This window comes from Ovis canadensis, chromosome 22, assembly GCF_042477335.2.
Source record: "Ovis canadensis isolate MfBH-ARS-UI-01 breed Bighorn chromosome 22, ARS-UI_OviCan_v2, whole genome shotgun sequence".
NCBI classification, from domain to species: Eukaryota; Metazoa; Chordata; class Mammalia; order Artiodactyla; family Bovidae; genus Ovis; species Ovis canadensis.
In genome coordinates, this window is record NC_091266.1 from 41,119,384 (window position 1) to 41,137,310 (window position 17,927).

The 17,927-nt window shown below is 41.5% G+C and overlaps 1 protein-coding gene across 1 annotated transcript in view; it reads left to right on the top strand.

Moving 5' to 3' along the window:
• SORCS3 (sortilin related VPS10 domain containing receptor 3) overlaps positions 1–17,927 on the top strand; it is a 650,432-nt gene that overhangs the window by 535,022 nt on the left and 97,483 nt on the right. The window contains exons 10-13 of the mRNA XM_069567050.1: positions 2,955–3,101; positions 4,720–4,822; positions 10,068–10,144; positions 13,392–13,483. Of these exons, the coding sequence (XP_069423151.1) occupies positions 2,955–3,101; positions 4,720–4,822; positions 10,068–10,144; positions 13,392–13,483 (419 nt within the window). The remainder of the gene's footprint in view (positions 1–2,954; positions 3,102–4,719; positions 4,823–10,067; positions 10,145–13,391; positions 13,484–17,927) is intronic.

Genomic DNA, 17,927 nt, shown 5'->3' on the forward strand with positions numbered 1-17,927 from the left:
GGGGCCAGATGCCATGATCTTAGTTTTTGAATGTTGAGTTTTAAGCCAAACTTTTCACAGTCCTTTCTTCACTTTCATGAAGAGGCTGTTTGGTTCTTCTTCACTTTCTGCCACAAGTGTGGTGTCATCTGCATATCTGAGGTGATTGATATTTCTCCTGGTAATTTTGATTCCAGCTTGTGATTCATCCAGCCTGGCATTTTGCATGATGCACTCTGCATAGAAGTTAAATAAGCAGGGTGACGATATACAGCCTGGACATACTCCTTTCCCAGTTTGAAACCGGTTTGTTGTTACATGTCCAGTTCTGACTGTTGCTTCTTGAACTGCATGTAGATTTCTCAGGAGGCAGGTCAGGTGGTCCGGTATTCCCATCTCTTTAAGAATTTTCCACAGTTTGTTGTGATCCTTTATCCTTAATTATCTTATTGATTAACTTATTAAGAGAACATCTACTTCACTACTAATCAGGACAGTTCAACTTACTACCATTACAGATTATACCTTGATGCCTTGAAAACCTGTCTATAAGCCCCCTCTGAGCAAAATTCTATGTTCTCCGGTTTTATTTATTTTTAATTTTTATTGAAATATAGTTGATTTACAATGTCAGCAGTGGCCACAGGACTGGAAAAGGTCAGTTTTCATTCCAGTTGCAGAGAAAGGCAATGCCAAAGAATGCTCAAACTGCCGTACAATCGCACTCTTCTCACACGCTAGTAAAGTAATGCTCAAAATTCTCCAAGCCAGGCTTCAGTAATATGTGAATTGTGAACTTCCAGATATTCAAGCTGGTTTTATTTTTTTTTTATTTTTTATTTTTTTTCTTTTTCTTTTTTATTTATTTATTTATTTATTTATTTATTTTTTATTTTTAGTTTTTTATTTTTTACATTTTAAAATCTTTAAATGTAAATCTTTATTCAAGCTGGTTTTAGAAAAGGCAGAGGAACCAGAGATCAAATTGCCAACATCCACTGGATCATGAAAAAGCAAGAGAGTTCCAGAAAAACATCTATTTCTGCTTTATTGACTATGCCAAAGCCTTTGACTGTGTGGATCACAATAAACTGTGGAAAATTCTGAAAGAGACGAGAATACCAGATTACCTGACCTGCCTCTTGAGAAACCTATATGCAGGTCAGGAAGCAACAGTTAGAACTGGACATGGAACAACAGACTGGTTCCAAATAGGAAAAGGAGTACGTCAAGGCTGTATATTGTCACCCTGCTTATTTAACTTCTATGCGGAGTACATCATGAGAAACGCTGGGCTGGAAGAAACACAAGCTGGAATCAAGATTGCCGGGAGAAATATCAATCACCTCAGATATGCAGATGACACCACCCTGATGGCAGAAAGTGAGGAAGAACTAAAGAGCCTCTTAATGAAAGTGAAAGAGAAGAGTGAAAAGGTTGACTTAAAACTCAACATTCAGAAAACGAAGATCATGGCATCTGTTTGCATCACTTCATGGCAAATAGAAGGGGAAACAGTGGATACAGTTGCTGACTTTAATTTTCTGGGCTCCCAAATCACTGCAGATGGTGACTGCAGCCATGAAATTAAAAGACACTTACTCCTTGGAAGAAAAGTTATGACCAACCTAGACAGCATATTAAAAAGCCAAGACATTACTTTGCCAACAAAGGTCCATCTAGTCAAAGTTATGGTTTTTCCAGTAGTCATGAATGGATGTGAGAGTTGGACTATAAAGAAGGCTGAGCACTGAAGAATTGATGCTTATGAACTATGGTGTTGGAGAAGACTCTTGAGAATCCCTTGGACCACAAGGAGATCTAACCAGTCCATCCTAAAGAAGATCAGTCTTGGGTGTTCATTGGAGGGACTGATGCTGAAGCTGAAATTCCAATACTTTGGCCACCTGATGAGAAGAGCCGACTCATTTGAAAAGACCCTGATGCTGGGAAAGATTGAGGACAGGAGGAGAAGGGGACGACAGAAGATGAGATGCCTGGATGGCATCACCAACTCGATGGACATGGGTTTGGGTGGACTCCAAGAGTTGGTGATGGACAGGGAGGCCTGGTGTGGTGCAGTTCATGGGGTCACAAAGAGTCAGACATGCCTGAGTGACTGAACTGAACTGAACAATATTTCAGGTGTACATAAAAGTGATTCAGTTATATATATATGTGTGTGTGTGTGTGTATATATATATATATATAATACACACACATATGTATATATATATATATATATGAGTGTGTGTGTGTGTATTCTTTTTCAGATTCTTTTCCATTATTATAAGTTATTGTAAGATACTGTATATACTTCTTGGTGCTATGCAGCAGGTCTTTCTTTATCTATTTTATATATGGTAGTATATGTTGGTTAGCTCAAATGTTCTCTAGGGTAACTACTTTGGTTGTTATCAGCTACTCCCACCCCAGAGGAAATTTTGGTAGTTAATTAAGGATAAATAAATTAATTAAGGGTAAAGTCCTCTGAACAAAGTACAGAGATGTGTAGAGTGGGGCAAAGAAGATGAGTAAGAGGAGGATGGAATATCTGGTTTGTGGCGGGAAGTGGTTGAGGGAGTTGGGGGTTGTGTGGAGGCCAGCAGCTGCTGCTGCTGCTGCTAAGTCGCTTCAGTCGTGTCCGACTCTGTGAAACTCCATAGATGGCAGCCCACCAGGCTCCTCTGTCCCTGGGATTCTCCAGGCAAGAATAATGAGCTTAAACTTCTCCTGTAGACCATGTGGAATATGACATTTCTCACCATGCTCCTCCTCTTTTCCTCTTGTGTACTTCAACACACTGTGGACAATCCTGGGGGCATTTCTCCCTGCTGCTGCTGCTGCTGCTGCTGCTGCTGTCGCTTCAGTCGTGTCTGATTCTGTGCGATTCCATAGACGGCCTCCCTACGCTTCTCCAAAACTATCAGCATTTTGGCCCAACATGGTTTTCCATCTCTCGCCCTTTTTCCTAGGTAGCCGGTATCAAAGGGATATTCCTGGCAAACAAGAAGGTGGATGACCAGGTGAAGACATACATCACCTACAACAAAGGCAGGGATTGGCGCCTCCTGCAAGCTCCAGATATGGACCTGAGAGGGAACCCAGTACACTGCCTGCTGGTCAGTGTCCTGGTCTCATGTGAGACCACAGGCCAGACTACTTACCTGGGGATGCTCCATCAGGGGCCTTATTCTACCAAAGAGGCCTTGGGAATGTTCCTGGTTCTGGGCAGGGATTTCCTACAACTGCTAGGGTATTGATCTGTGGACTCAGACTGCCATATCATCTGGATGGAAAGTTCAGTTGGATTCCACAAGCTTTTACTTGAGAATATACTATGTGCTACAACTTCTAGTAAGAGAAAGACGCATAAGAGAAAGCCTGTGCCCAAGGGTCCCAGGCAGAGCTCAGTAGTGATAAATACCTATTAGCTGATACTGATATGATACCATTTGATAAGTGCTTGAAAATGGGCAAGGTAAGTAAAAGTTGCATTAGAAGCCCGAGAAATGCAGGCTGGTATGTCCACATGGACAAGAGTTAATCTCTCAGCATTCCTAGGGTTCCAGCTCTATGGGATATTGACATAGGCACATAGAGAATCTAATGTATAAGACATTATCTCTGTTCTCAGGGGCTGCAACTCCAAATGAGGAGGGAAGACAGATCATTAACAGTGAAATTCACAACCCTCATTGCCCTCTTAAAGAGGATATATGTGAGAAATCTTTCTACAGTCCCAGAAATGATTATGTTTCCCCTTAGCAAAAAAAGTTGCTTTTCACTACTGAACTGAATATTCCGGACATGATGTTAAAAATTGAGTGTATGATGGTAAATAGGATTAACTTGGCCTTTTCCTTTTGCAGTTTTCAGTCCAGCTCCATGTTTTTGGCTTGGGGTACTAGGAAGCTCAGAGACATATGCCTGCCTGTGTCCAAGAACTGGTCACAGCAAGAACTCCCCCCTCCCTAAACCTTACCCATGGACTCATCTTATTTTATTAACCTAATTTTCTCCTTTCCCAAATTTCACAATTTTTAAATATATTTTTTTATTATGTGTCTACATCTCTCTAAATCCCTAATCCTTTTAAAGAAACTCAACTAGGGATAAAAAAGTAAAGAAGACAAACTTATACAAGTTTCAGATAATGGCTTCAGACATTTTAAGTGAAATTCAAAGTAAAATTATAAACAGGAACCAAACCCATGAAGCAGAAAGAGGGACCATCTGATTGAAGAAGAGGGTAGAGAGTCAAGGCTGTCTCTCTTGACTCCCCCCTCCACTGCTCCCAGTGGCCCCACAGAGCTCCAAGAAGCAGAGTGTGATGGCCACGGTCAAAGGTGGGAGCAGGTCAGTGTCATCCTGTGGGTTGGACGGAATGGTCAGGAGGCTTCATGAGGCTGACCATGAACTGGACCTGGATAGATAGAGTGGGAGTGGGAAAGGGAGGGGAAGCATACAATTGTGGTGGGAGCAGGGACAGGAAGGGGCCCATGGATGGTGCTCAGGGCAGGTTCTGATGTGATTCTATCATCTGTTCAAGGAGAGATGACTCCTGCCCCAGGTCATCTCTTGGGGCAGTGAGTGAGTGACTCACACCTAACCCTCGCTGCTCCTGGAAGGTTGGCACCTGTGAGCCCTGTATCTGGTGGGGCAGGGATGCATGTCAGGAGCTCCCTGACAGGAATGAAGTTCCCAGGAATGAAACTACTTTCTTCTTTTCCATTTTAGCCTTTCTGCTCCCTACACCTACACTTGCAGATCTCTGAAAATCCATATTCCTCAGGAAGAATCTCCAGCAAGGAGACAGCTCCAGGGCTCGTGGTGGCTACAGGTAAGGAAGACTGAGCTTCTTCCCTGCTGAGGGCTTCTGGCATATGTCATGACCTCTTTGTAATCATTTGAGCATCAGATAAAAGCTGTGGGCATTCATCCCAGAAAACAGGCAGAATTTGTGGAACTGCAAGGCCAATCTAATAACCCAGGCAAAGAGCTCCAGAACCTTGTAACTCTTGGTAAATGCAACATTTCACGTGGTCATAGGGCAGTCCCCCGTGTTAGCTAGAGGCCAGAGTTCCTTTTCAAGTCGTCTGACTGATCAGAAAGGTTGTTTATAGGTGTAATAGGGAATTCTCACTTTAAGAAAACGTGATATATGAACTTCTTAGCTCACCAAGTATAAGTTGGGGTAGTTTTCTCTTTGCACAGAGGATTCTTTACAAAAGAACCTTTACAAAAGGTTTCACCCCAGAGCTGTTTTTAATCAGGAGGTCTCTGGTGCGTGTAAAGGTTTGTTTACACATGATTAACCACTTGGCTGAGGGCCTGGGGGAAAGGGCAGAAAAACTCCAGGTTGCATTGTTGGAACCACTGTCCACTGAACATCAATCAGAAATGAAGATAAAACAACTCCGAGATGAAAATGAAAGTCTCCTGGGGAAAATGCTCTGATTAGCATGCATTTGATTTCCATACACCTTTTCAGGAATACATTAATGGCATAAAGTGAAGCAGGCCTCTAATCTTCGAAGTTAGAGCTGTGGTATGAGGCAGGTTTTTTTTCTAATGGAAGTAGATAAATTCACAGAGACTTGTCGAGATGGTAAACTCATCAACCTGAAACTCCAGGCCCTGGAGTTACTGCTCTGCTAGCCATGACTTCCTTCTCCAACCCTTCAACTGCATGAAGTTTTAATCACCACCAGTGACCATCCACTCGAATTGGGGTGACAGCTAGCATAGCCTTCTGAAGATACCTCAGTCAACTCTCCACGCATAGAAACTGCATCCACCATATTTAACACCACTGGCTTCAGGGAGCCCAGCACAGTGAGTGTGGAAGGCAGGCTCTGGTACTATGTTCCTGATAGGGGGAGTGACCCCCACACTCCATCACCCATGCCTGTTAGGCCTCCCAGCTGTGGGACTGCTATACCTTGCCTCTCCTCCAGGCCTATAGGAGGCCCTGGACTGGAGTGGAAGGAACACTGGAGAGCAGTAATCCATAATAAAAGTTATAGAGCACTGACTTTGGGTTCCCTGTGGGACAGAGTGGAAAGGGAGGTGGCGGGGGGGTTCAGTAGGCAGGGGACACATGTATGCCAGTGGCTGATTCATGTTGATGTGTGGCAGAGGCCATCACAATATTGTAAAGTAATTATCCTCCAATGAAAATAAATTGTAAAAAAAGGAAAAAGAATAATAAAAGTGATCGTTATGTAAATACTAACTATGTAGCCAGGATTGCCTTATGTGGCTTAACCACTCTAAACATTGGTGTTTTCATTGACAGTGGGAAAAATAGTACTGACATAACGGAACTGGACTATTAAATAAAGTGATGGGTTTCAAGTGTTCAGAACAGTACCTAGGAGATATTGAATGCTCAATACATGATACATTTTATAATATCATCATTAATATTACAGAAATCTAGAACTGCTCTTATGCACCAGAAGAACATGATGTGTGCACCTCTTTCAATAGAATCCACAAATGATGTGCATACAGTGTGCATCTCCAGAATGAATGAACGCACTTAGGAACTCTGTAGGCCTGCTTTCCAAGCTGAGCTCTGACACTAATGAGCCTTAAGAATTGAACCAAGTTCTTTAACCTCTGTGCTTCATTTTCCTCATCTGCAAATCAAGTTATCTTCCCCTGCCTTGTGAGGGTGTTGTAAGAATTAGAGATTGGAGAGTGTGCCTACAAGATCCCGCTGAGGGCTCAGAGCATAGTCAGGAGGGTTAGTTGTGGCCGTTATCACCTACGGCCATCTAAATTACTCTAAGTCTTTATGAGCTAACAAACACATAGACATTCAAGACTGGATTCTGAAACTTCTTTTGCCTATATGTATGAGAATTTACTAATATCTCCCCTTTGTAACTCTTGTAACTTTGCATAGTGTATTGAGAGGGGCATAACACAGCTGACAAGATCCTCATGAAAAGCCGGTACTGGGTCACTGACAGATGCCTCCTTATTCCTAGCTTCTCCTTACCCTGCTTGCCTGTTCTCCCTGAAGGTCGTCTCACTATCGGAAAAATAATGAACTTAGCCGAGGATGCCTTCCGTGGTCTGGATGGACCTGTCTCTCCAGAACCCTCTTCCAGATCCATGCGTGTCCCCTGCCTGCAGGTGTCAGTAGCCCTGGCCCCTCTCATCTTCACTCCGCACTGCCTGCTCCCATCTCCCACTGAGACCAGGGGGCGGGGAAGCTGCATGGATGACAGTGCCTGCTGGGATTCATCTCTTAGGCCTGTTGAGGCCACCTCTGAAGGTAGATGGAGTTCCAGTCTGGAGAGTTTGGCAATTGCTTTTTAGCAGCAGAAGCACCAGAGTACTAAGTATCCTTACACTGTGGTTTCAAGCTGGTCCTCGAGACCGTACATCCTCCCAGGCCCTTAAGGTGTACAGAGCACTTTCCTGCTGTGACTGCAAATGGCCCTACGATGTAGATTTATGGGTGAAGAGGTGGAGGGCAGGAGGAACAGGTATCTTGCCCTCACTCACACTCCCTCTGCCTCCAAGTCTAGTCCATCCAGTAGCCATTCGGCCAGACCTAGTCCCAAGCACCTTTACCTGCCAGCCCCACAGCCACTCCAAGCTCCCTGCCATGCTTCCTGTACACTCTGAATGTTCATACCCTTATGTTCCCCACTCCATGGAGGTGCTTTCCTGTACTGTTTGCTTCCTCTTCCATTTAATTACCCTGATTGGACATCAGTGGTGGTGAGAGAAGGATCTCTAACCTCAGAGCATGTTAAAATTCTCCCCTGTCTCTTGTGTTTCTCTCTCTGTCTCTCTCTTTTCCGGGAGTGTCTAAATAAAGCCTTGGGAGAAATGTACCTTGGGAGGACATGAGGCTAAAAGCATGTTGTTGACAGCTGCCCAGATGGGCAACAGAACCCATGTGATTGACCAGCTAAGCTGTTGTTGTGAGGACCTCCCTGTTTTCCACGGCTCTCCCATTTCTCCCTCCTATCACACCACTCCAAGGGGGACCAGCTGCCTCTTCCTCTCACCTGGCCTGGGGGTGCCCTGGGAGCCCTCCTCCAGCTTCGCTTTAACCAGTGAGACACAGCATTCAGATCTTCCTTCTCTTACACCATAATCCAGACTCTCCCTCTCAGAAGTTTCCTTCCTATAGGTCCAATTGGGGACTGAATGGGTTCAAAGATCAAGTCATCCTGGACACCCCTTTTCTGTCCTTTCCTCTGGGAACTGACTTTTTGTCTCTGTGATCAGTAACGTTTCTTTCAGGGATCCTTTCAATTGACCCAAGATATTTCTAAAACAAGCTTTACTGGGAGCCTTGGATTCTCATCATCACCATACCTCCAAAATCAATCTCATTGAGCTTTGCAAGAGAGGTTTAAGTTATAGGCGGAACCAGCTCCTAAAGAGGATGTAACAGATGCTAAGCCCTGACAGGGCTGGCAAATTCTAGCTCTTGGGGGACTATACCCCTGACAACTTGTAACAACCACCCTCGGTAGATGTTACTAATCAATCACCAAACTCTATTCTATTGAAACCAAACATGGGCTCAGAATCTTTAGCACAATGCTCCAGGTGGCATGATTAAAGGACGAGTTGACATTCTCTGTCATGTCCCTCTTTACTTTCTTCATTTCTGTGTCTTCCGAAACCTGGATCTGAAGAGCTGAATTCCAGATTCTAGACATAGCTCCTCAGAACTGTTCACCGTGCTGCTCCCCACTCCACTGGTACTGACTGCCTGAGCCCTGAGCCCTAGGGTTATTTTTGGAAGTCTGAGTGTCAAAACAAGTTGGCTAGCTGTGTGCTCCCTGATGCTGATGTGAGCTTGACAAGCTGTAGCCTGGGTTTAATTTCTCATTTTGAAGCACTAAATGTCAGGAGCTCAATTAACATTTTCATTATTGCATTTTTATTGTGCTCTTATTTAGGCTACAGATGTGTGGGAGCTAACATTCCCTTCCTGCTATTTTTAAAGAAAAAATATCAGCCTCAGTGATAAATTCTTACATGTTTAGGGCACTTTCCTGCTTCTAAAGACCTCCCCAAATGCACATCAGCATCATGACATAATTCAATCACGTGTTTCCTCATTCATCTGTTGTACAATTATTTGTTCAGCAGCTCTCTTTTAAGTTTGGGACATTTGTTCTGGGACCAAAGGGTTTGTGGGTAAACTTGGGCAATATGGGTAGGCTAGAAATTCTTAACTACTTTCTTGTTTATACAAATATAACCACAAAGTGATACAAAGGGAAGAAAAGGAAGGGGGCAGGGAAAAGGTGTGAAGGAATAAGGCAGGAATTGTGGTCAGCCCAGGTGTGATCCAGGTGACTTCTCCTACCATGCTTGATGACCATGGCTTAGTTGCTAAGTCGCAGTCTTGTGACCCCATGGACTGTAGCCCACCAGGCTCCTCTGTCCGTGGGATCCTCCAGGTGAGAATATTGAAATGGGTTGTCATTTCCTTCTCCAGGTACTTGACGACCACGGTCTGCTGAATATTGTCCTCTTCTTCTGGAAACTCTATCACTTTGGTTACATATTCTGTAATATTGGTTTATTCAATGGCCTGGCACACAAGAAATATTTTGACAGGTTTAACTTGGAAACAGATACACATATGCACCCACACATACATATACATTCTCACACACACATATACATACTCACACATACACCAGTTTTTCTTAGCATAAAATTACATATGAAAAGGAAGGTGTTCCTAGGCTAGCATAATTGTTTACTCTTCTGATTTTTGCCATCATCAAGATCAATTTTGGAGAGACTAATGATATACAGAATGAGTAGTTCAAGAGATCCAAGCTAATCAATATTTGGTCTTTGGGTGTTGCCTTTTAAACAGGCATCCCTCTTGTATTATTTATTTATTTGTTGTTTTCCATGTTAGGTTTTCTTCCTGCTGGGGTTTTGATATGACACCAAGAGAAAACTACATAAATATATTCTAAACATTACTTGGAAAACCTTTACTCTCTGCTACCCCTTTCCTCAACCCCAAGCACACGTAATCTGTAAAGTGCCTGACATTTTCAAATAATCTGCTTCTGTTTTAGGCAACATTGGTCCGGAGCTCTCATATGCTGACATCAGTGTATTCATCTCTTCCGATGGGGGCAACACATGGAGACAGGTAACTAAGAGATTTGGGAACAGAGAAGAGATATTTAGGGCAAATTCTGCCAATATTTCTCTTATCTATGGATTCTCAGGCTCATTGTGACTTTTTGTTTGTAAAAAAACCCCCCAAAATTAAAGCAGCAATTCTGTTTGGTCAATGTAGCTGGAAGAATCGATGAGCAATGGGGTAAAATGGGAAGAGCTGGGCAAGGAATAAGAAGAACTGGGGTTTCCCTAGTTTGTTCATTCTTTCATTCAGCAAATGGTATGGAACAGTCACCAGATGCTAATTACCATGCCTGTGTGAGGGGATACAATCAATAAAACAATTTTGTGTCATTAATGCACCACAGGATCATGGCAAGCAGGTCTCTTTACTTTTCTAGGTCTGTTCCTTTATCTACAAGGTTAGTGAAGTAAAGTCACTCAGTCGTGTCCGACTCTTTGTGACCCCGTGGACTGTAGCCTACCAAGCTCCTCTGTCCATGGGATTCTCCAGGCAAGAATACTGGAGTGGGTTGCCATTTCCTTCTCCAGGGGATCTTCCCGACCCAGGGATCGAACCCGGGTTTCCCGCATTGGAGGCAGACGCTTTAACCTCTGAGCCAGCAGGGAAGCTATCTACAAGGTTAAGGGTATAGAATACTAAGACCAGCAAAGCCACGGAAGTGGCTTAAGCCATCTGTGATGCCTTAAGTAATATGTGGGCCCAACCTTAGTTAAGGATGAGACTGCTTAATAGATATATGACCATATGAAAAATTAATTCAATTTTACAAACATTTTTGCTTGTAGTGCTGTCCAATAGAACTTTCAGCAATAAGGAAAATGTTCTGTATATATACTGTCCTTTGTGTTTGTTGCACACTTGAAATATGGCTAGGGTGACAGAGGAGCAAATGTTTAATTTTATTTTAATCAATTTAAATTTAAATTGTCTCTTGTAGCTACTATATTGGACAACACAGACTTATATAGTGTCAACCAGGTGTCAAGTATAAACCTGATGAGGCCATTGAATACTTTTGAGTCCCTTTTCCCATGGAGCTCAAAATTAAGTAGAGGAAACAGGTTCATAAATAACTGTAGTTAGATTGTGTTATTTTAGTGTCATTATTAGCTTGCAGAGAAACGGAAGGAATTAATTTCACTTGGGCAAACTGGGAAAGACTTCATGAGAAGAGTTGACATTTTACTAAACCTTAAAATGAGAAGGTTTCTATCTGAGGAAGAAAGAGGATGAGTATTGAATGTCTTAATGATGAAGATGAAGCAACTATCTGAAATCTACTTGCACAACTTTCTGTTTGGGTCCCTTAGTGAGGATTATTATCACCATCACCAACATCATCATCATCATCACCACCCCCATTGCCATCACTTCCACTACTACCACTTATCCAAAAAAAAAAAAAAATTAAAAAAAGTTACCAAGGACATACTAGACACGACCCCTCTATTAACTACTATAAGGCCTACTCCAAAGAATAAATTAAGATTCCTGCCCACAAGGGAATCAACTGGATGAGGAACAGACACATAAATAAGAACATACTTTCAAAACATAAGATATTCTCTTATAAGTGCCAAATGGGATAGAAACTGGAACGTAAATTCTTCTGGTCCAGAAATTCACAACAGACAAAATATTGTCCCTGATACAAGGACTAGCTCACCTGGCCACGTGGCCGCTGCAACATTCCTTCCTGTGTTGTCTCTACTTGGGTTTCCTGGTCTCTTTTCCCAAACAGCTAAGCATTCCAGCTTCCACTACAGTGCTGAACAGGGCAAGAGTTAGAAGTGGCCAGAAAAATATTTTAGAGAGAATAGTATGAAGAAAAGTAACTTTTTTCTTTTCCTCAGTACTGAGAATCGTCTTGTAGTCCTTACTCTCAGACTTCGATCCAGCGCTTCTATTTATAGAGTCCACTTTTCAACTCAGAGTCTATGTTTATATCTGGAATATAAAAAACAATAATCTTTAAGTCTTCTGTGCATGAAAGCTCACCATTAGTGGGGACATTTAAAGGCAAATATGAGAAAGAAAACCAATTGAAAGGCTTAGGCCCGAGAGTCCATTTCCTTTTCTCTATGGTGTTCTCGGAGTCATATTTACAGGGGACACTATTCCTCCTATCCCCTCCTTTTTAACTCTGCTTATATCTTTTTACCCCTTCTAGTACGTCTCACTTAACCCACCACCGCAACCTCTCCATCCAGCTTGTAAGAACTGGAGGAATTTCTCTAATTCCACTTTTCTCTAGAAGATCTAAAGGAAAGAACTTGTTCTCTGGTGGAGAAAATTTTCTCTGTCTTAGGTTGAAGACTTCAAAGTTATAAATTATAGAAGTGTTGCTGTATGCGGGGTTAGGTCTGAGCTAAGGCGCTGAGACTTGCATCATCTTAGGTGCTTAGTAAATGTTTATGCAGATAGATGGATGGATCACTGAATAAATCGATGAGTGAGCGGAAGGATCGATAGGTAATAGACAAAAGAATGAGTCAAAGAATGAGTAACTCTGCACCTCAGAAAGCATGGTGTCTCATTGAACATTTAGTGTAAGGATCCCCAAGCACTAAACTTAAGTCTTCATTCAACTAGCATGGGAACTTAGGATGTGGTGACTAAGTCTGAGAACTCAGTTATCATGTAGACTTTAATGTCTCCATATCTAAAAGGGATTGTCTTTTAAGTTCCTAGAAAGTTTATAACCCTACTATATGATACATCACCTACTCAATGAACATGAATTTGAGCAAACTCTGGGAGACGGTGAAGTATAGGGAAGCCTGGCGTGCTGCAGTCCATGGGGTCATAAAGAGTCTGACATGACTGAATGAGACACAGACCATTTATAAATTAGCAAATGTCTCATTTGAAAAGATGAGAAAGAGAAAGCTGACTAGTAACATACTCAGATGAAAAAGTGTTTTGCAGCTATGTTTTCCATTGGGTTATCTAGTTGAGCATGGGTCTTGTTGCCTGAATTTCTTGTGGCACACTGACTCACAGTACTAGGGGAAAGAACCCTGGAAGTGCCATTTGAGTGGATTAGGGACAGTTGACAGTTATTTGTTCTCTGCTAGCCCATTTTTTTCATCTATTAAATGGGGATGACCTCGCTTGTCAAACTTCTTGATAGGATTGTTGGAAGGCTCAAAATCTAGATGAAACAATATATGTGAAAAACTTTGTAAACTTTCAAGCACCATGCAAATGTAAGGTGTTGCTATGATCGTTATTGTTGTTGTTGTTCCAGATCTTTGATGAAGAGTACAATGTCTGGTTCCTAGACTGGGGTGGCGCCCTCGTGGCCATGAAACACACACCTCTGCCAGTCAGGCATTTGTGGTAAGGACAGCTTCCTACCCTATTAATGAAAAGCTCTTCAGTGGAAATTATTAGGACAAGTTGTTATGCATGGTTTTATACCCATTTCTTCATCCATTTCTTTATCCACCTGTTCATTTAATGTACATTACATCATCCAACTCTTAGGTAACAGTAGTAGACCAGATGATTTAGATGAGGAAGTATAATGAATAGTATTAAAATGCAAACATATTAAATACATTACTCAGCTACACAGCTAGTACTTGGCAGCACCAAGTTGGGTTTCTGTCATCAATATGCTTCTCTTTTACCTGCTAATTTTCCAGATACTTTAATAAGCACATAGAGTGTTATTACATGGTCTCTGTCCTCTGGGAGATCATAATCAAGATATGAAGTTTAGATTGTCTACATATTATCACAAATCTAAGCAATGCCTGCACAAGGATGCTGACTCTGTGCGTTGCTGGAATCCTGAGGCTGGATGGAGCCCCCATACCCCCAGTGTGTGAGCAGGGGTGGGGGTCTTCATACCATAGGTGGCATGAGGGCTGATCCTTGAAGAAAGGATGCCATGAGCAGGAGTAGAAGTGATGGGAGGAAAGCCAAGGGACAAGAAAACTCTGACCAAGCCTGGAATTCAGGAGACATAGGGAGTGCTCTGAAGATTGTATTTGGTTGGAATCAAGAAAGTGAGTAAGTAAGGATGGGTAGGATTCAGAAGAACTAAAACACAGTTTAAGGCATTTGGGTAGAATCCATAGATAATTCCTTCTAGTACCAAGACCTCTCTCTCTGTAGTAGGAAGAGCTCGCTCTGTTGAGGACTGAGTAGGGCTTACACTTCTAGAGAGGACAGCTTGACTCTTAAGTTCATTAAGTAATTTTTTTTTTAACCAAGAAAAGTAACATCTCAGCCCTTATCATTATATTCTAAGCAATGCTATCCAACTTGGGAAAATTATTTAATATTCACTCAGGAAAATGTAACAGGATCAAATGTTGCTTCTCAAAGTCATTAATGCAAAGTTTGATATTTCCCTTATTCCATGAAATATATTTTTTGTTGGGAAAATATTTATAGAGCTCAGAAAAAAAATAGCTACATTCCTATTGAATTTTCTCTTATAATAGTAATGATATTACCCCAATTTGTTCACTTCGTTCACTTCAATTTACAAAATATTAAAGATGATTGTTCAAACTAAGCTCTTGAAACAAAATTTTTTTCCATTTAGAGGATGTTGATACTGTCATAAATGCTACAAATATTTCCCTAAAGTTAGTTACCACCCATGGTGTCTGCTTACTTGTCTACTAATGAATGCCCTTCTCTGAAATAGTCCTTGCAATGGTTAAATGCCAGCTACTGAGTGTGTCAGCAGACAACAGTGGCACTTAGCTCGTTCAAGAATTCTTTGCACTCCTCTTTAAAAGCTGAGTGAGTGTTTTGTAAGGGCCTGACCTTATCATTATCATCAATATTTCCTTATAAACTTCTTGACTTTGTCTCTGGCTGGCTTATGAGTTGCAAGTTTGTGAAACTCAAATGCAATTTCTTCATCACCAGTAGCTTCTAATTAAGTTACAACCTTCAAGGTAAACAAATAGCTTATTTTAAGTGGAAGAAAGGTTAAGTAATCAGTTCATTGTTCTTTTCTGTAGTAGGTCTCAGACTGACATTATTTTGGCAGCATACACAGATGTATATATATTTGCATAAGAAAAAGACATTGGCCTACCCACTCTCCTGCAAGGGTATAGTGGCTCTCAAATTTAAATAATAGCTATATCATCTTTCAGAAAAAAATGGAGCAATAATTGAAAAGCTGGGGAAACTTTAGCTCAGCTAACAAGGCATGCTGTTTCCTATAAATTGAAATGATAGGTAGCTAGATATGCATGGAGACAAAACAGCATACAAATGAACCCATCCATTTGTGACTGTGTACACTTAGATCCATTGAGATGAGAATTTAAGTGCTATTTCAGGTAAGCCCTCCATCCAGTATTATTAGTATTACCTTTGTACCTTAGAAGCATTAGAGTGAAATGAATAATAGAGCCCCATGGAATGCAATGCTCTAATGAAAACTTATAATAGAGTTACTCATCAGTGGGTAGACAGCTGCTGCTGCTGCTAAGTTGCTTCATTTGTGTCCGACTCTGTGCGACCCCATAGACGGCAGCCCGCCAGGCTCCTCTGTCTCTGGGATTCTCCAGGCAAGAACACTGGAGTGGGTTGCCATTTCTTTCATTCATCCAATGCATGAAAGTGAAAAGTGAACGTGAAGTCGCTCAGTCACGTCCGACTCTTAGCAACCCCATGGACCGCTGCCTACCAGGCTCCTCCGTCCATGGGATTTTCCAGGCAAGAGTACTGGAGTGGGTGCCATTGCCTTTTCCAACAGGTAGACAGGGATCCTCCTATTTGCTTAGCCCTGACAAACTGTCAGTGTCTCCTTTCAACAGGATGCTCTTGGAAACTGAAAACAAAACAGCACCTGGCCATTTTTGTTCCTTTGCTCTTCTATATGTGGTTATGAGCACTGGCGTTTTTGTTCAGAGAAACATTCACACGAAAACAATAGTTCCAACCGGTGTGTGCCTCTGAGAAGTGAAAGTGCATGTGCTATTCTTAAGGACTCCCATGTAGCTTCATGGCCATCACCTCTTGCGTTTGGGATAATGTAAAATGGAGCAATACACCTAACCCAAGGGATGAACATCGATCATCGATGACCATTATAACTCTCTCTCTGTGCTTGAGTATTCAGGGGAGGACTCTGATTGTTGTTGAGAGATTTTATTCCTTTTAGTGGCTCTCATCTCAGTATGATAAAGTCACCAATGCATGGAGTTAGGAAGGGTCCTGAGGAGACATAGTACAGCAGATACCTCTCTGACAACACAGAGCTGACCAGCTTACAGATGGATGCCCACCTTGTACGTCAGCTTTAGTTGTTAGAAAGTTAGCTTTGTGCTGAACAGTAATGAATCTACTTGCAGTTTCTGTGTGTCAGTCCTTGTTTTGCTGCCCAGACCTATGCAGAGTAATTCTGTTCCAGAAATGGGTGTGAATTTTAGAGTCCTACACTTGGAAAGGACTGAAAGAGATGGCTCTGTCTAGGCTTTCTAAGTTGTGGAAAGTGATCAAATATGCAATTCAAGACTGATTCCATGCATTTGTTCATTTATTTCTCACTTATTCATTGAGCCTATACTATTTCTCCAGTATTAGTGTAGGGGTTGGGATATGCCAAAGGACAAGACAGAATACTCATTTTTTTTGTTGTTGTTGTTCATATATTTGACTTTCTTTTTAAGAACAATTATGAGAATACAAATCTTTTCTACCTTATTCTATCTGTATTTTTAAACTGATATTTTCACGCATCTATCCACATTCTAATTTCATTTGCAGACATTACCCCTTTTCTGTAGGCAACAATTATTTTTGTGTGCTGAACTATTTGGATCTTTCTTACTTAAAAAGTTAAAAGGCGATGGTAAATTATTCAGCTCTTATTCTTCTTTCCCTTAAGCTTGATTCAATTCATAGAATCTGTTTCTAGAACAACTTGTTTCTTAATTTTAATCACATTGATTGTCAGTTTTCTACAATGATTGAAACTGAACATAGTGTTTAGGATCTGGTGAAAGGATAATTTCTTCTCTTGCTGTATGCTAGCTGTCTGTGAACACATCCTAGACTCACAATGACTTGATTATCACAAAGTGACCTTGCTGGAAAATATTTATCTTGTGATTGACAATCACCTAAGTTTTTTTTGTTTTTTTTTTTTTGTTTTTTTTTTTCAGCTTGAGCTTCTCATGAGAGTTATTGTTTTTCCTTTCTCTGGCTATGGGAATCTTTGCTTTTTTTTTTTTTTTTTAAATGAAGTATTCTGCTTTAAGTTGGTCTTATCTTATAAGTGACAGCCAATTCTACATCCCTGGCTTTGCTCTCTCTCCATAAATCTGGATGCATCCATCCAAAGGACTTCTTGACAGTGTTACAGCATGGAAATCCCAAGCACATCTCAGCCTAGGTGGACTGAGCAGAAACAAACAAAACAACAGAAAGCTTTGCTTCTCCTATTCTTCCCATTTCCCTACCTCAGTTGTTTAACCCCTCAAATTCATGTTGTCTGTGATTTCTTTTTGTTCAAGCAAAAGCCTATTGATTTTATCTGTAAAAATATCCTAAAAGTCTTATTGACTTTCCCTGTAAGAATAGCCTCAATCTCTCCATTTCTTTCTATATCCACTATTATAACCTCTGTCCAAGCCCCTTCTCTTACTTGGCCTCTTACAATTACCACACCTCCCCTTAGCCCCAACACACCCCCACACACCCCCACCCCCGCCCACACACACACTGATTCATCTCCCTACATCCTGTTTGGGCCCTGACAGTCCACTCACCACAAAGGAATCAAAGTTATCTTGTAATGGTTAAA